We start from the raw sequence: 20,261 nt of genomic DNA on the forward strand, positions 1-20,261 counted from the left end.
TATCATGTCACTTTTTAATGCTCTTTATTTAACCAAATAGAAAATTGTGGCACCTTCTGTAAACCCACAGCAGGAGCTTGTAAAACTGCTACATTTACTGACCAAATTTGAGCTTTCTGTAGTTTGAACTTCCAAAATGTCAGTATGTTCATGGTCTTTATTTAAACTAACAAAGAATTTTATCAGAGTTGAAAAAATCATGCCACTTTGCATCATGATTTAACTGACTAATTATTTTTTTTTACTAAGTAACCAAAAAGGATTTAGGGATCCTCCCGATACATGATATTCCTGTCTAGAAAGACCTCTTTTTGGAAATGCCAGTTATCCTATTTTGATGTACATATCCTTTTGGTGTTTCAGTTTTATTTGCATATTAACAAAAAGCTGATTTTCTTCTGATTCTAAAAATGTAACTGTTATTGCTTGACATTTATTCTATATAAATCACAAATATTAAATATATTTTTCTTTCAAATTGCTTGTCAAAACAGAGACCACATTTTGTATTTATGATGGCAAATTGCTCCCTCTTTGCTGGCTCCATTAAGAGGCAATTGGGTCTACACTTGTATTGTATCATGCTATTGTTATATAGAGGAATTCCAAAAACCATCTCTGTTTTTCTGGAATGCCAAAGGAAAGTGATCTTTTCCAAAAAGAGGTTTTCTATCCTATACTAATTTAGGAAATGTATTTATACACTAGAGGGGTGGGGGTAAAGTTCTAACTTACCTCTACAGACTTGCAACCTGAATTCAAATTTAACATTCATTTACATAAGACATTAACTTTACAACTCCTCCCTCCCTTGCTCAAGCTTCAAATGTGTGACCAAGATTAGGCTCTACTATTGTCAATGAGTATATTTGAAATGTATATTGTGTGTGTTGTATGTGGTTAATATATTCAAGCTAATCACATGCTTGTTAAGAAGATTTTGATGCATCCAATAGTGGACAAACCACTTTATGTGCTATGATAAAAATTTTAGGATTATTTAGCTATACACTCCTGTATTTACACCTGCTGTATAGAATTGTAAAGAAGATTACAAGTTACCAGTACTGATTGCAATGGTTAAGAGGGTATGTATCTGATCTAAATTGTAAATGCTAGTTTGTTTACATTATAAAACTTGAATATCTGTGGCCTGTCTGAATTTATATCTATTGTCTTTGTGTTGTGCATTGAAGAGATCAATGCAATAGTATTCTACTTAGCAATGCTGAAGCTACTTAGTGGAACCTGGCTCACAATCCCTATGTGAACACCATGTAATTGAGATATTAAATTGAAAGGTCAAGTATTTGAAGTTAATGGTGACTGCTTGGACTGTTTTGTTCTGCCATATTTACCAAAAAATATGCTGACAGGCTTCTTCTGTTGCATGGCAAGAGGTACATCATCTTTGTAGAATGTACTCAAGGTCTGGGGCTTCTGTACATCTAAAGAACAAATTTGACCAGCATCTACCTTTTCTCTGTTACTTTTAAGTTCTATGAAATTGTCTTCAACCTGAAAATTAGGATTCCTATTGCATCCTTCATGTTCATCTGCTAGATCTGATTAATCTTCTTCCTCTGCTAGTTACTTGTGGCTACTCATTTGGATTTCTGAAAAAGTAAGGACTAAAATGGAAAGGCAAAGTTGGGTAAAAATATTCACCTTCTTTGCAACAAATGCTTTTGGACCAGTAGGAACCTTATTTCTTGCTAAAAAGGTTGAAAGACCATTGTTATCTGTATATAAGAAAAGATAAATTATGGAAGCTGTACAACTATTGTTTATCTATTGAATGTTGGACATTCAGGCCCTAAAAATGTTAGACTATTCAGGTAGCTAAGAAATAAACGTACCTCTATAGTTGGAATTGTACTTAAATGAACTTTACCCCTACCTCTGCAAAGGATAAAAAACCAGTATCCATTAAAAGAACAAAAATTATGTAAGACTCAAATCTTCACATCTTTTTACCAAATAGGAAAATCTAAACTATGCATCAAAATGGTTATTATTAAAATTATTTATGATCAAACACTTGAAATTATTAGTTTATTCACTTAAATAGAAGCAGGGTTGTTAGTAGCCAAATTGTTTAGTAGGGAGGGGGAGAAGGTATTTTACCAGCTGGCTGGTCATTTTTACTGACTGTTTTTTTGTCAATAATTAGCATAATGTATGTTTTGATTACAATATGTAAAATCACCGAATGAGTAGGTAAAACTGCTTCATTTACCAACTGAGATTCAGATTTCAGAAAATATCATGTAACCTTTTTAACACCCTTTATTTAACCAATTAGAAAATTGTGGCACCATCTGTAAACCCACAGCAGGAGTTGGTAAAACTGCTACATTTACTGACCAAATTTGAACTTTCTGTAGATGACATGTCAGTATTTTCATGGTCTTTGTTTGACCAAACAAAGAATTTTATCAGAGTTGAAAAAATCATGGCACTTAGCATCATGATTTTAGTGACTAATTTTTTTTCCAAGTGACCAAAAAAGATTGGGGGGTCCCTCTTATACATGATAGTCCTGGCTAGAAGGACCTCTTTTTGGAAATACCAGTTATCCCATTTTGATGCATATATCCTTTTGGCGTTTCAGTTTTATTTGTATATTAACAGAAAGCTGATTTTCTTCTGATTCTAAAAATGTAACTGTTATTGCTTGACATTTATTCCATATAAATCACAAATATTAATTTTTTTTTTCAATTGTTTGTCAAAACAGAGACCACATTTTGTATTTATGCTGACAAATTACTCCCACTTGGCTGGCTCCAGTAAGAGACAATTGGGTCTACACTTGCATTGCATCATGCTATAGTCAAAAAGGGGAATTCCAAAAAACCATCTCTATTTTTCTGGAATGCCAAAGAAAAGTGGTCTTCCCTAAATAGAGGTTTTCTACCCTATACCAATTTAGGGTATGTATGTACACATTAGGGGAATGGGGTAAAGTTCAAACCTACCTCTATGGAATTGCATCTTGAATTCATGTTTAACATTCATTTGCATAAGAAATTAACTTTACACTGCAACCCCCCTATTTTGCAAATATATAGCCTGAATTGGTATATATGGGGATGGGAATAAAGCCCATTTCCAATGCAAATGAATGTTAAATTTGGATTCGGGATGTAATTCTCAATAGAGTTTTATTCTCGAACAGTCAATTTAACTACCCAAAAGTTATCATCAGTCATTGTCTGATGATTAGGACTAAACCAATTGGGTGCTTGGCTACAATCTTAGAACACATCTGGTCTTTCAACATTTGAGTTTAGTCAAAAGTTACCTTTACACCCTAGCCTATTTAAATAGACTACAATCATTCTGTTGCAACTTATTGCAAAGTTTTGAAAAAAAAGACCTCATGAGGTTACTTAATTGATTGCCCTATAGTCATAATAATCATGCTAAATTAAATGAAAATACTTATATATTAAGAAAAAATATGTCAACAAATTATCACTCTTTTATCTAACAATAAGGAAGAAGTAGCCTACATCAGTTTTTAAACTAATTGTAAACCGCTTGTAGGAATCTTGGAAAGTTATATTATATATTTTAGCCCACAGAAAAAATTCCAGTGAATTTCATGATCTATCTGTTATTTTTGTTGGACTCTAGTTATACCTTAATTACCTTAACTTGCGCTTCAGTTCAAAATTAAGGCCCATACTGGAACTGGTATGCTCTGATACTTTAATACTTGTATAGTGTTTTCTGGACTAGACTTCTCAACAGTCTTCTTTGTCAGATCAAAGAAGACTGAAAGCGCTGGACGATTGTCTTGTAAACTTGATTTTAAAAATATCTGGTATCTGTTGAACTATTGGTCCAAAAAGTGTTTATTAATCTTTTTAATGCATACTGGACAATAACCCAAGATTAGACTTTAGGTACAATATAACTTCTTCTGGATCATCATCACTTACATGACCAATCAAAACATCCATAAATAATATGGTATTGGAAAAGTCAGCACTGAAGTTAAAGTCTGATGTGCTACTTGAGCTTTATTTTGAGTGTGTTTTCTAATTTGGGGTTTTATCTGAAGATCTAGTGCTAATACTAGGCCTAGGATATGTATCAATTGTAGTAGGCTCTGATTATCTTAATTTTCTAGAAACTAATACTTTTCTTGGCTTTTATGGGTAACTAGTTATGGAAAAGTTCCAAAGCTGTCAGTACCTGAATTTGACAGAATTTCAAAAGCTGCCAACACTTTAACAATGCAGCTTGTGTTTTGACAGTTTCTCTTTGAGCAAAAAGAATTTTTGTATGTAAAAATATATTTTCAGAAAAAATCTGCCAACAAACTTGAAAACTGCCAAGTATCATTGCTTCTTTGCTACTCAACTTTTTGCACAGCAATGGGTAACTTTGTCTGCTATTTTTGTTACTTTTGTTGTGGACCCTGCTACATTTCGTTCTGTGTTTCAGCTGCAAAATTTTGTATTGTGTCACTTGATTTTTCAGGTCTACTGTTCCAATTGTCCAGTTGTTCATATTGGTCTTGAGGTGCTGTTACAGCTCTTATTGGGAATGATTAGAGCAGTATTTGGCAGTTTCTTTAGCACTTATTCTGAATTTAATGGTTTTACACCAGTTAAAGCAAAACCCAACTTTTTAATTTTTACCTTTTTTTCAAGTTCTAGGAAAGGTTTATTTTTCAGAAGCTTTAAAATATTTTCTTTTGGGAGGAATTCTGTTTTGCTTCCAGCTGCAGTTTGCTGCTTTCCCAAAATGCTATGCCAAAGTTTCTTCATAGGTCTATAAAAGGCAATACCCAGTGGCTGTGTTATTTATATAACAGTTATTAAGTGGTTTGTGTTATTTGGTATTAAGTGGCTGTGTTATTTATTGTATGCAGTAAGACAAACAAACAAAATATTTATTTATTTTTACACTTTTTCAGTACTAATGTGGAGAAACTTAAAGAAAAATTGTCCCAAATGGCGAGATTTGACCCCTGAGTAGACTTAGCCCCGGGGAGCAGGATTGTGAAAAAAAAAAATTTTAAAATAATGCTGAAACAAACTAATTGCTCTTTGTTCAGTTGTGCTGTGGTCCTGGAGGCCCTCCTTCTGTCAATGTACCACAAAGTGCCAGAGCTTTATATACAGTACATTATATTAGGCACATGCCATTATTTGTAATAGCAAACATTGGGAAAACATACCCCAAGATTCCTCTATCTATGTTTATGCCAGACTTAAGTATTGATGGTTTATGCCTTGTTTTCAATTTTTTTTTCAGGCCAGGAGGTATGATACAAGAACAACAATATTTTCTCCTGAGGGTCGCCTCTACCAAGTTGAGTATGCTATGGAAGCAATTGGCCACGCTGGAACATGTCTGGGAATTTTAGCACAGGATGGAATAGTTTTAGCTGCTGAAAAAAGGAATACCCACAAACTATTGGACGAAATCATGTTCTCTGAGAAGATCTATAAGCTAAATGAGTAATAGCAATATATTCCTTTTATATTTATAAACTATTCTTTAACCTAAAATTCAATTTCTAGTCTAGCCATGCGTGGGTGAAATTTTTCTTTGAGGGGGGGGGGCTGACGCTTGAAATAAACCTCAATAAAAGTAAACTGAAGTGCAAAAAAACTTGGTACTTGAGGTTCTTGATGCAATTTCGCTACTTATCACATCTAACATCATTGTAAATTTTGATGCAATTACATGCTTTCTTGAAGTAGAAGCCTTAAAAGCAAAAATTTCGTAAATATCAATGTTTTTCTTGAGACTTTTATGCTGGGAAAATATTGTTTTTTTTCTTCAAAATGCTTTTTTTTTCAGTGCACACATGGATTATCTTTTTTTGGGGGGGGGGGATTTTGAAGAAAATTATATTTGATTTCCAAACGAAAAATGGGTTCTTCAAAATCTTTCCGAAATTGTAATGTTTGTTAATGCACAAATATTAACACAAAATACTAATCCTTCAGTTTTGCTAATGTTAATTTCCAGAGAATTTTTTGAGAACCCATTTTTTCTGTTCAGAAAATTTTGAGGATAGTGGAAAAAAACTGATTAAAATATCTCCTTAATTGTTCCTCTATGTGAGCAAAAATGAGAATGAATTTGCATTTTGAAATTTCATTTAAATTTATAGACTAAAGCATATCTTCAAAAATTTTTCTTCAAAATGCCTTTTTTGGTCAGTGCGTTATCTTTTAGAGATGGGATGTCTAATGAAACACGAAATAAATTTAAAAAATACACTGAAATTTAAAAAATTGGGTCATTTTAGACTCTTAAATATACTTCTGCTAAACGTTAAACGAAAGAGTATTGTGGAACTGATACGAGAAGAAGATTTATTATTGTCGTATATTATTTGTTATTTTGTTATATCATTTATTATTTTTTATTATTGTATTATGTCATTATTAGTATGGGCTGACTCAACAAACCAAGTCTCAGGGGTGAGGCCATGAAAGTCCATGGACTCCACACTTGCAGACAAAACCTAATTATTGGTGGTTGGTTGAATATTTAGTTTTCCAATTCTTACCACATATTTTACCAGCTGTTGAACATTACCACCCCTAACGATAGTCTTCAATTAAATGTCTAGACTGTGAAATTAACTGGTATTTAATCCCAGTTGCATATTCTTCGCATGACATTGATGTGTCATGAGGAAACAATATCCCAATTGATGATCACCAATTTTTTTCCAAGCAATGTGCAAACAACTTTGCTTACTGACACTGAACCTTAATCATACTACAGAGGGGGCTCTTGATAAGTTTTTAGAAATAACTTTTTTGGGGTCAAATTTACGTTATAAAATCGTATTTTATATCTTTTAGTCTTTTAAATCTTTAATTGGTATTTAATTTATTTTGTATAAAAGAAAGAAAAAGGTATAAAAGAAAGAAAGAAAATCATAAAAGAAAGAAACCGCTGGGTCGATACGATTACTCATGGGAAAAACAAACAAATAAACATGCATTCATTATCTTTCTTCTGGCAGAAAATAGAAAATTTCACATTTTTTTCAGATAGGCGCTTGAAATTTCTACAGTAGGGTTATCTGATCGTGTTATTTCGAACTGTGCATTTTAATTAAAAAATCGTAAGTCTCATTGACCCTTCAGATAACAAGAAGATTTATTATTGTCGTCAATATTATGGGCTTACTCAACAAACCATGTCTCAGGGGCTAGGCCATGAAAGTCCATTGACTCCACACTTGCAGACAAAAACTTAATTATTGGTGGGGGCTGAATATTTACTTTCCTAATTCTTACCACATATTTTACCAGCTGTTGAACATTACCACCCCTAACTAATTATTGGTGGGGGCTGAATATTTACTTTCCTAATTCTTACCACATTTTTTACCAGCTGTTGAACATTACCACCCCTAACTATAATCTTCAATTAAATATTTAGACCGAGAAATCAACTGGCATTTGATCCCGGTTGAATATTCTTTTATTGGTTGCCTTCTTGTTTCAATGACCATCACTCAGGGCGAACTGGGAAATTAGCCCTTCCAAGAAGAAACTCTAGCACTTTAACATATATTTAATAGGAACTAGAAAATGGAAACCTAAAGAAGGGGTGCCATATGCTGTCAAAATGGAAAATAGAAACTTAAAGAAGGGGTGTCATATGCCATCAAAAAGATGGTGAAAATAAGAAAAGAGACTAGACCTTGATGTGATGGATACAGTGTAAGATTATATCCGGAATTATGTTTTAAAATGTATTATTACTAGAAATCTTTTAAAAAGGTAAAGGATACGGCATTAGACTTTACAGTCCGTACCGGCGGTGCTGATCTCCGTTTCTTGGCCCTTCAGCCAGGAAGTGCAATGGGGGGTTGGGGGCCAGCCATCCTCTGCTTTCGCACACCCTTCCTGTTTACCTTCCCCAGATTTCTCCAGGTACCCATTTAGAGCTGGGTCGACTCTGGCTAAGCTTACAGAGTCACGGCACTGACCCCCGTCCCAAACTGAAGAATTGGGTACACTGGGATTCGAACCCACGTCCTCTCAGACAAAGGATCCCGAATCCAGCGCACCAACCCACTCGGCCAGAAATCTTTTAGAAATATATCAAATGTGGAAATCATAGTTCCTGCCTAATATGTAAAAAAAACTTTCTTTTGATATTTGTTTTTCTTTCTTTTTTTATGTGTCACCTGTACAATTTACGTTTTGTATAAAAAGGTGTACAAAATTTTCCTGCATTTTTTTTTTTTACATAAAATGGTGGCTAGAGAGTTGATCAAACACTTCGTGGTAACGAACTGTAAGTAAGGAATGACTCGCCTTAATAGTAACCGAAACTCTAAAAAACGCAATTTTGATACCAAAAGAGACATCAAAAGAATCAGATTTTTATGTTGATTTCAAATTCGTAAACTTGCCTAATTTTCAAATTTAAAAATTGCCTTACTGTCGGAAAAAGAAGGAAACAACCCTAAAATTCCTAGAATCATAATGAAAATCACACCATCAGATTCAGCATATCAGAGAACCCTACTGTAGAGGTTTGAAGCTCCTATCTGCAAAAATTTTGGAATTTTGTTTTTTTTCCAGAAGAAAGATCATGGAATTGTACTTAATTTTTTTTCCAGGGGTGATTGTATCAACCCAGAGGTCTTAGAATATCGTGAAAATACTCATTCGAACGGACGTAGAAAGTTCTAGCGCCCTTTTAAAGTGACCAAAAAAATTGATTGGTAACTAGACACTTTCACGCTCATTTTTTATTGAAGTCATCTGATCAGAATGTTGAGATAGCCATTTTGTTCAGCATGGTCTAAAAATTAAGAACTATGTCTATGAGTATGATTTTATCCCCCACAGTCCCTGGGGAAAGGGCTGTAAGCTATGAACTTTACCCATTGTTTACATATAGTATTGTTTACACATTGTTTACAAATTGCTAAAAATACTTAAGCGTAAAGAGCAAGGTATTGGTGAGGGAGCAAAACCTCTCATATACGTGATAATTTCTGTTCGTTTTGAGTTTTAATGTTGCTCTGTGCTTTCAGTTGAAAAAACTTGTTTTTTCTATTTAACAGGGATTAGAAAGTGCAATGATATTGCAGGATAACCTAACAGAACTAGACAAATTTGACACAAGCTTCATTTAATTAGTTAACTCTGGCTGAGCTGATAGTTTCACGCCTCTTACCTCTGTTCCAAACCATATAACCGGCAACACCAGGATTCGAATACCTGTTTTCACGGACAAATGAATCCAAGTCTAGAGTGCCAACCACTCGGCTAGGATGGAGTTTTTTATCAACACATTCTCCACATAAAACAGCTATGGGGCTAAGTTAGCATTCAGAACATAGGCTAGTTAGAACAAATGTCAGGAAATATTTTTGGCCCAGTTTGAAATAGAACGGAAAACAGAAATAACTATTCATTTTCATCAATTTTTTTTTAAATTGACTTTACAGTTTCCCAGTTTGTTGTTGATGCTGTTACTTGTTTTAATTTTAATTTTTTAGATAAATTTGAACTGCATTTATGATTGCTAAAATTCTATAAAACTAGAAAATTTAGTAAAATTTTATGATAAATTGATACTTCTTATGCTGACTTAAAATTCAAAGCTGACTAAAAATGTGAAAATGATAATACAGACTTAAAGCTATCATTAATCTGGTATAAGATCACTTAAAACGAATACAAAATGACAAAGGGTAAATAAATAACCATCTGCTCTACTTTTTTGCCTCTAATCCTGATCAGATAAAAGAACAGATTGTTTATCTATTTTTATGGGCCATCAACACAAACAAAAAGTGTAAGCTCTATTCAAAACAGTTAAATGATGGAAAAATTTAAATACCTCTAACAGGGGAAATAATTGGTTATCCCAAAAAGTAAACACCCCCTACCCTATAAAATGTGATTTGATTGTTTTATTTATTTTATGGTAAACGCAAAAAATAAGAATTTATAAACTTCTTCAATCTAACAAGAAAAAGAAACATAATTTTTGAAAAATACAATTCTAAAAAAGTCCATTAGCCCCGTAACTGGACAGAGCCATTGGAAAATTATATTTATTCCCATTCAGGTTGACTATTTTAAGTCTTGTATCGGCAGGGGTGGATACAGAACAATCATTTGGGGGGCACTGATAAAAATCTGGCTCCCCATCGGTATTTTTCGCCCTTATGACCCTGTACTCAGACCATTGACTCTTTAATTGGTGGAATTTTGCTATTTGGGGGAAGGGGTCGCTTGCCCCTAAACCACCCTGAATATACCCTGTATACCAATTTGGTCAAAGCACCGACAATTCAATTTTATTTAGCCTCCTAGTTTGTATATCTTTGTCCTCCTTTGATTAGAAAACTATGGTGAGCATAACGCCCTATTTTTTTTTCCAGAGATATGGCCTGTAGTGTGGCAGGAATAACATCAGATGCCAATGTCCTGACAAATGAGCTAAGAATGATTGCTCAGAGGTACTTGCTCCATTATGGAGAATCAATCCCCTGTGAGCAGCTTGTTTCCTCTCTCTGTGATGTAAAACAGGCGTACACACAGTATGGAGGTGAGCCTTATTTGACTCCAGTATGGTGCAATAGTTAACGCAAATATTATTCATATTAATGTCATCGATGCGTCACTGTGTTATTAAATTGGGTGTAGAAGAATTCAATATGGGGAATCAACTGCTATTAAAACTATCGATACTACTATTATTATGATACTATCGATACTACTATTACTACTATCATGAATTAATATTATTCATATTAATGTCATCGATGCGTCACTGTGTTATTAAATTGGGGGTAGGAGAATTCAATATGGGGAATCAACTACTATTAAAACTATCGATACTACTATTATTATGATACTATCGATACTAATATTACTACTATTATGAATTAATATTATTCATATTAATGTCATCGATGCGTCACTATGTTATTAAATTGGGGGTGGAGAATTCAATATGGGGAATCAACTACTATTAAAACTATCGATACTACTATTATTATGATACTATGGATACTAATATTGCTACTATTATGAATTAATATTATTCATGTTAATGTCATCGATGCGTCACTGTGTTATTAAATTGGGGGTAGGAGAATTCAATATGGGGAATCAACTACTATTAAAACTATCGATACTACTATTATTATGATACTATCGATACTACTATTACTACTATTATGAATTAATATTATTCATATTAATGTCATCGATGCGTCACCGTGTTATTCAATTGGAGGTAGGAGAGGGGGGATCTTTGTTATTTAGCTGAAATTTACCCCCCCCCCCTCCTTGAGAGGTTACAGATGTTACACTCAGTACGAAAGTGAGAATTCAATATCGATAATCAACTTCTATTAATACTATCGATACTACTTTCATTGATTCATCAGTAAGTGTTGAAATTTGGAAAGGGGTCTTCCCTTTGCTATTTAGTAAAAATTTCTTCCCACCCTTGTTGATCTTAAGTTACATCCAGTATGAAGGCGAAAATTCAATATAGTGTACCAGCTACCACTAATATTATCAATACTAATGTCGTTGGGGTATCACTATGTATTGAAATTTGGGTGGAGAGTCTTCCCTTTGCATTGTAGCTGAAATATCTTCCCTCCTTTGGGGGTGTAAAGCAAGTACACCCAGTATGAAGATGAGAACTCGGTAAAATGTATTACGTACCTTTAATATTAACAGGACTAATGCCATTTAAGCATCACCGTGTAATGGAATTGGGGAGGAACTTTCCTTTATTTTACTTTGCTGATATTTCTTCTCTACATTTGGAATTTAAAGCAAGCATGCACCCAGTATAAAAATGGCAACTCAGTATGGTGCACCAGCTACCACTAATATCATCAATACTAATGTCATTGGGGTATCACTACGTATTGAAATTTGGGTGGAGAGTCTTCCCTTTGCATTGTAGCTGAAATATCTTCCCTCCTTTGGGGATGTAAAGCAAGTACACCCAGTATGAAGGTGAGAACTCGGTAAAATGTATTACGTACCTTTAATATTAACAGGACTAATGCCATTTAAGCATCACTGTGTAATGGAATTGGGGAGGGGCTTTCCTTTGCTGATATTTCTTCTCTACATTTGGAATGTAAAGCAAACATGCACCCGGTAGTAAAATGTTAACTCAGTACGGTGCACCAGCTATCACTAATATCATCAATACCAATGTCGTTGGGGTATCTCTATGTATTGAAATTTGGGTGGAGAGTCTTCCCTTTGCATTGTAGCTGAAATATCTTCCCTCCTTTGGGGGTTTAAAGCAAGTACACCCAGTATGAAGGTGAGAACTCGGTAAAATGTATTACGTACCTTTAATATTAACAGGACTAATGCCATTTAAGCATCACTGTGTAATGGAATTGGGGAGGGGCTTTCCTTTGCTGATATTTCTTCTCTACATTTGGAATGTAAAGCAAACATGCACCCGGTAGTAAAATGGCAACTCAGTATGGTGCACCAGCTATCACTAATATCATCAATACCAATGTCGTTGCGGTATCTCTATGTATTGAAATTTGGGTGGAGAGTCTTCCCTTTGCATTGTAGCTGAAATATCTTCTCTCCTTTGGGGGTTTAAAGCAAGTACACCCAGTATGAAGGTGAGAACTCGGTAAAATGTATTACGTACCTTTAATATTAACAGGACTAATGCCATTTAAGCATCACTGTGTAATGGAATTGGGGAGGGGCTTTCCTTTGCTGATATTTCTTCTCTACATTTGGAATGTAAAGCAAACATGCACTCGGTAGTAAAATGGCAACTCAGTATGGTGCACCAGCTATCACTAATATCATCAATACCAATGTCGTTGCGGTATCTCTATGTATTGAAATTTGGGTGGAGAGTCTTCCCTTTGCATTGTAGCTGAAATATCTTCCCTCCTTTGGGGGTTTAAAGCAAGTACACCCAGTATGAAGGTGAGAACTCGGTAAAATGTATTACGTACCTTTAATATTAACAGGACTAATGCCATTTAAGCATCACTGTGTAATGGAATTGGGGAGGGGCTTTCCTTTGCTGATATTTCTTCTCTACATTTGGAATGTAAAGCAAACATGCACCCGGTAGTAAAATGGCAACTCAGTACGGTGCACCAGCTATCACTAATATCATCAATACCAATGTCGTTGGGGTATCTCTATGTATTGAAATTTGGGTGGAGAGTCTTCCCTTTGCATTGTAGCTGAAATATCTTCCCTCCTTTGGGGGTTTAAAGCAGGTACACCCAGTATGAAGGTGAGAACTCGGTAAAATGTATTACGTACCTTTAATATTAACAGGACTAATGCCATTTAAGCATCATTGTGTAATGGAATTGGGGAGGGGCTTTCCTTTGCTGATATTTCTTCTCTACATTTGGAATGTAAAGCAAACATGCACCCGGTAGTAAAATGGCAACTCAGTATGGTGCACCAGCTATCACTAATATCATCAATACCAATGTCGTTGCGGTATCTCTATGTATTGAAATTTGGGTGGAGAGTCTTCCCTTTGCATTGTAGCTGAAATATCTTCCCTCCTTTGGGGGTTTAAAGCAAGTACACCCAGTATGAAGGTGAGAACTCGGTAAAATGTATTACGTACCTTTAATATTAACAGGACTAATGCCATTTAAGCATCACTGTGTAATGGAATTGGGGAGGGGCTTTCCTTTGCTGATATTTCTTCTCTACATTTGGAATGTAAAGCAAACATGCACCCGGTAGTAAAATGGCAACTCAGTATGGTGTACCAGCTATCACTAATATCATCAATACCAATGTCGTTGGGGTATCTCTCTGTATTGAAATTTGGGTGGAGAGTCTTCCCTTTGCATTGTAGCTGAAATATCTTCCCTCCTTTGGGGGTTTAAAGCAAGTACACCCAGTATGAAGGTGAGAACTCGGTAAAATGTATTACGTACCTTTAATATTAACAGGACTAATGCCATTTAAGCATCACTGTGTAATGGAATTGGGGAGGGGCTTTCCTTTGCTGATATTTCTTCTCTACATTTGGAATGTAAAGCAAACATGCACCCGGTAGTAAAATGGCAACTCAGTACGGTGCACCAGCTATCACTAATATCATCAATACCAATGTCGTTGGGGTATCTCTATGTATTGAAATTTGGGTGGAGAGTCTTCCCTTTGCATTGTAGCTGAAATATCTTCCCTCCTTTGGGGATGTAAAGCAAGTACACCCAGTATGAAGGTGAGAACTCGGTAAAATGTATTACGTACCTTTAATATTAACAGGACTAATGCCATTTAAGCATCACTGTGTAATGGAATTGGGGAGGGGCTTTCCTTTATTTTACGTTGCTGATATTTCTTCTCTACATTTGGAATGTAAAGCAAACATGCACCCGGTAGTAAAATGGCAACTCAGTATGGTGCACCAGCTATCACTAATATCATCAATACCAATGTCGTTGCGGTATCTCTATGTATTGAAATTTGGGTGGAGAGTCTTCCCTTTGCATTGTAGCTGAAATATCTTCCCTCCTTTGGGGGTTTAAAGCAAGTACACCCAGTATGAAAATGAGAAATCGGTAAAATGTATTACGTACCTTTAATATTAACAGGACTAATGCCATTTAAGCATCACTGTGTAATGGAATTGGGGAGGGGCTTTCCTTTGCTGATATTTCTTCTCTACATTTGGAATGTAAAGCAAACATGCACCCGGTAGTAAAATGGCAACTCAGTATGGTGCACCAGCTATCACTGATATCATCAATACCAATGTCGTTGCGGTATCTCTATGTATTGAAATTTGGGTGGAGAGTCTTCCCTTTGCATTGTAGCTGAAATATCTTCCCTCCTTTGGGGGGTGTAAAGCAAGTACACCCAGTATGAAGGTGAGAACTCGGTAAAATGTATTACGTACCTTTAATATTAGCAGGACTAATGCCATAGTCCTGTGGGGAGGGGCTTTCCTTTGCTGATATTTCTTCTCTACATTTGGAATGTAAAGCAAACATGCACCCGGTAGTAAAATGGCAACTCAGTATGGTGCACCAGCTATCACTAATATCATCAATACTAATGTCATTGGGGTATCACTACGTATTGAAATTTGGGTGGAGAGTCTTCCCTTTGCATTGTAGCTGAAATATCTTCCCTCCTTTGGGGATGTAAAGCAAGTACACCCAGTATGAAGGTGAGAACTCGGTAAAATGTATTACGTACCTTTAATATTAACAGGACTAATGCCATTTAAGCATCACTGTGTAATGGAATTGGGGAGGGGCTTTCCTTTATTTTACTTTGCTGATATTTCTTCTCTACATTTGGAATGTAAAGCAAGCATGCACCCGGTAGTAAAATGGCAACTCAGTATGGTGCACCAGCTATCACTAATATCATCAATACCAATGTCGTTGCGGTATCTCTATGTATTGAAATTTGGGTGGAGAGTCTTCCCTTTGCATTGTAGCTGAAATATCTTCCCTCCTTTGGGGGTTTAAAGCAAGTACACCCAGTATGAAAATGAGAACTCGGTAAAATGTATTACGTACCTTTAATATTAACAGGACTAATGCCATTTAAGCATCACTGTGTAATGGAATTGGGGAGGGGCTTTCCTTTGCTGATATTTCTTCTCTACATTTGGAATGTAAAGCAAACATGCACCCGGTAGTAAAATGGCAACTCAGTATGGTGCACCAGCTATCACTGATATCATCAATACCAATGTCGTTGCGGTATCTCTATGTATTGAAATTTGGGTGGAGAGTCTTCCCTTTGCATTGTAGCTGAAATATCTTCCCTCCTTTGGGGGGTGTAAAGCAAGTACACCCAGTATGAAGGTGAGAACTCGGTAAAATGTATTACGTACCTTTAATATTAACAGGACTAATGCCATAGTCCTGTGGGGAGGGGCTTTCCTTTGCTGATATTTCTTCTCTACATTTGGAATGTAAAGCAAACATGCACCCGGTAGTAAAATGGCAACTCAGTATGGTGCACCAGCTATCACTAATATCATCAATACCAATGTCGTTGCGGTATCTCTATGTATTGAAATTTGGGTGGAGAGTCTTCCCTTTGCATTGTAGCTGAAATATCTTCCCTCCTTTGGGGGGTGTAAAGCAAGTACACCCAGTTTGAAGGTGGGAAGTCGGTAAAATGTATTATGTACCTTTAATATTATCAGGACTAATGTCGTTTAAACATCACTGTGTAATGGAAATGGGGAGGGGCTTCCCTTTATTTTACGTAGCTGATATTTCTTCTCTACATTTGGAATGTAAAGCAAACATGCACCCGGTAGTAAAATGGCAACTCAGTACGGTGCACCAGCTATCACTAATATCATCAATACCAATGTCGTTGGGGTATCTCTATGTATTCAAATTTGGGTGGAGAGTCTTCCCTTTGCATTGTAGCTGAAATATCTTCCCTCCTTTGGGGGTGTAAAGCAAGTACACCCAGTATGAAGGTGAGAACTCGGTAAAATGTATTACGTACCTTTAATATTAACAGGACTAATGCCATTTAAGCATCACTGTGTAATGGAATTGGGGAGGGGCTTTCCTTTGCTGATATTTCTTCTCTACATTTGGAATTTAAAGCAAGCATGCACCCAGTATAAAAATGGCAACTCAGTATGGTGCACCAGCTACCACTAATATCATCAATACTAATGTCATTGGGGTATCACTACGTATTGAAATTTGGGTGGAGAGTCTTCCCTTTGCATTGTAGCTGAAATATCTTCCCTCCTTTGGGGGGTGTAAAGCAAGTACACCCAGTATGAAGGTGAGAACTCGGTAAAATGTATTACGTACCTTTAATATTAACAGGACTAATGCCATTTAAGCATCACTGTGTTATGGAATTGGGGAGGGGCTTTCCTTTGCTGATATTTCTTCTCTATATTTGGAATGTAAAGCAAACATGCACCCGGTAGTAAAATGGCAACTCAGTACGGTGCACCAGCTATCACTAATATCATCAATACCAATGTCGTTGCGGTATCTCTATGTATTGAAATTTGGGTGGAGAGTCTTCCCTTTGCATTGTAGCTGAAATATCTTCCCTCCTTTGGGGGTTTAAAGCAAGTACACCCAGTATGAAGGTGAGAACTCGGTAAAATGTATTACGTACCTTTAATATTAACAGGACTAATGCCATTTAAGCATCACTGTGTAATGGAATTGGGGAGGGGCTTTCCTTTGCTGATATTTCTTCTCTACATTTGGAATGTAAAGCGAACATGCACCCGGTAGTAAAATGGCAACTCAGTATGGTGCACCAGCTATCACTAATATCATCAATACCAATGTCGTTGGGGTATCTCTATGTATTGAAATTTGGGGGGTGTAAAGCAAGTACACCCAGTATGAAGGTGAGAACTCGGTAAAATGTATTACGTACCTTTAATATTAACAGGACTAATGCCATTTAAGCATCACTGTGTAATGGAATTGGGGAGGGGCTTTCCTTTATTTTACGTTGCTGATATTTCTTAACTACATTTCGAATGTAAAGCAAGCATGCGCCCGGTAGTAAAATGGCAACTCAGTATGGTGCACCAGCTATCACTAATATCATCAATACCAATGTCGTTGGGGTATCACTATGTATTGAAATTTGGGCGGAAAGTCTTCCCTTTGCTATGTGGCTGAAATTTCTTCCCTCTCTTTATGATGTAAAGTAGGCAGACACGCTGTGTAGTGGTAAATGAATAAATAAATAGTTTTATTTAAAATGATTAATCACAAGCTTAAATGGCCGAATTGTGAAGTAAATATAAAGATTGAAAATAACATGGTCAAATGCTATAGTAAACATATGGTCAGTGGCCAAATTTACGTTCTTGTGAAATACAAATAAATATTTAATTTATACAATAAATACAATAAACATTTATACAATAATTATACAAATATACAATAATTATTAAAATTATTAAATTATTAATTAATTAATTATTATCATTAAAATTAATTATTAATTATTAAATTAAAATTATTAAATTAAATTAAAATAATTAAAATTAATTAATATAAATTAATTATTAATTATTAAAATTATACAATAATTTATACAATAAATACAATAAATATTTAATTTAACGTCTTCGATGCACTGTCAGTCCAAAAACAAAGTGTTGCAAAATCAATACTTGCCCATTCTAATGAAATCTTAATGTGGGTCGGCTCATTCAAAGTCTATTTGAAACGTTGTTTTTATCTCATGGAAAAATGCTCTACTAAAGTACTAGAAGTAGAAATAACCCTAGAATGAAGAATTAGATAAGAAAGGGGGGGAGTAAATTGGTATACAGCATATAAAAGAGAAAACATAGTACTCATTGCGTTCCTTATTAAAGTATTCAAGAATCTTATTGAATCGTAAGATTCATCGTTTTTTTTCTCGGAAGCAGACCTGCTTTCGAATCTGCTAAATCTGCAGATTTAGTTGAATTCTCAGCTTTTCAGCTTTGATTGCATGCAAGTATTCCTAGCGATCAAAGTTTAATTTAAAGAAGATGGCGGCATGTTCGCAGCTTTGTTAAAAAATTCGCATTGCAATTGGACATTTGTACTTCAGTTTACGACTGATTTGACTTGCCATCGGTTTGACGTGTTATTTCCAAAGTTATTTCTCCTGGCAATCAAACTGCTTTCTTTCACTTCACTGACGTATGCCTAGTTTTCTATTTAAAGAAAGCATGAAGACTCCTTCCAGCTCTCTCTTAGATTGTTTATAAAGAACCCTCCCCCAGAGGAAAATATAAAATACTGGAAAAAGCCGCTTTTTTCCAATTACTTTCAATTTCTAGCGTTTCCCATCCTCGATTGCTTTCCGTCTCCCCATGTCTATGCTATCCTTCCATCAAAATGTCTTCAAATTACTTCAAATGTCTTCAAATTTAAAATGTGTGTTATATTGCTAAATTTCGCTTTGTGAACGTTTCTTTCACTGGGTAATTTTTGTTGATCTTAACATACAATATATCCTAAAATATTCATTTGTACCTGAAAAAGTAAAATTTTTGTTTCTCTTTAATGTTTATGTGTACTGGGTGCGTGAGTGGCTATTGCGCAATCGTAGTTTCACAGGGGGAGATAGAGAAAAAGAAATTGCGAAGGAACTGTTCAAGAAATGCTTGTTTTCTATAAAAACTGCTTCCCTGCAAGGGTTAGGCCACTTGCATGTTCTAATAGTAATTGTGTGATCAGAATTTTCTGCTTATGGTTAGAGTCTCGTATTGCTTTCCATGTATACTTCATAAGATGCCACAACACCTGCCATATCTGTCCATGGTTAATTGTGTATTCTTTACGGTTGATTGTGTATGGCTGTGCTGTTTGACCTATGTAATTGGATGGATGAGTAGGGTTAAGGCCTCATTCAAGCACTGATCTATGTTAATTGCTAAAGTAGGAAAACAGTCTACCTTTCTCCTTGTCTTTTTTTTTATGATGTATGTTTATTTCTGTGTTTGTGCTGTTGTATTGGTGATTTCTTTTTTAATTATACTCATTATGTTTAGTGTTCCTTATTATGTTTACTCTGGCTATTTTAGCTGTCTGGGTTAAGGTTGCTCTGCTTTACTACTGTTACTTGCAGAACTATTTCAAATATATCTCAAGATGGCCTTGACATTTACCAAGGGAAAATTGAAAACATACACAATTAGTGGAATATTGTTAAAACAGTAAGTTATCTCAAGGAAACCTTAAATAATCTGTGACATTTTTCTTCCTAAGTTCGTGTCGTTTCATCGTTAAGCACACAGAACCGCCTAATTAAGAGAGAATGTGGGCACAAATTCAGGAAAAATTATGATAATGATAAAAAACATACACAATCAGTGGAATTTTGTTAAAAACTTGGGAAGCTTTACGGAGCTGAACCTATCTCTCTTCTCTCCTGTTCATTATAGTTAACTCTTGTTCTTGGGCCCTAATTGGGAACCCCCTCATTAAATACTCTGGTATGTTTCCGGATGACAGACCTTGACGTGGATCATCATTCTTAATCTATTGTTAGTCATTTCATTGTCTGAGAGTTTAGATTTTGTTTTTGCGGAATGGGGTGGGGATATTTTTTATCCGATAGTTTTACCAATTGTGTTTCCTTCAGCTTATAGAAACTTGTTGACGGTTTTGTATGCAAAAAGCGAAGTATATAAATACAGCTTGCGAATTCCTTCATTTAAGAAATAACTATGGACGACTGTGGTATTTAAAAGTTTCTTTTATGCTTGTTCTGAATTCTGAG

At 35.3% G+C, this 20,261-nt stretch overlaps 2 protein-coding genes across 2 annotated transcripts in view; both read left to right on the forward strand.

Moving 5' to 3' along the window:
* LOC136026520 (annexin A7-like) overlaps positions 1–20,261 on the forward strand; it is a 322,593-nt gene that overhangs the window by 89,099 nt on the left and 213,233 nt on the right. The gene's annotated exons all lie outside the window — the stretch shown is intronic.
* LOC136026513 (proteasome subunit alpha type-4-like) overlaps positions 1–20,261 on the forward strand; it is a 31,112-nt gene that overhangs the window by 1,297 nt on the left and 9,554 nt on the right. Inside the window, exons 2-3 of the mRNA XM_065703146.1 lie at positions 5,275–5,480; positions 10,403–10,569. Coding sequence (XP_065559218.1) covers positions 5,275–5,480; positions 10,403–10,569 — 373 coding nt within the window. The remainder of the gene's footprint in view (positions 1–5,274; positions 5,481–10,402; positions 10,570–20,261) is intronic.

This window comes from Artemia franciscana, chromosome 4 (genome assembly GCF_032884065.1).
Source record: "Artemia franciscana chromosome 4, ASM3288406v1, whole genome shotgun sequence".
Lineage (NCBI taxonomy): Eukaryota > Metazoa > Arthropoda > Branchiopoda > Anostraca > Artemiidae > Artemia > Artemia franciscana.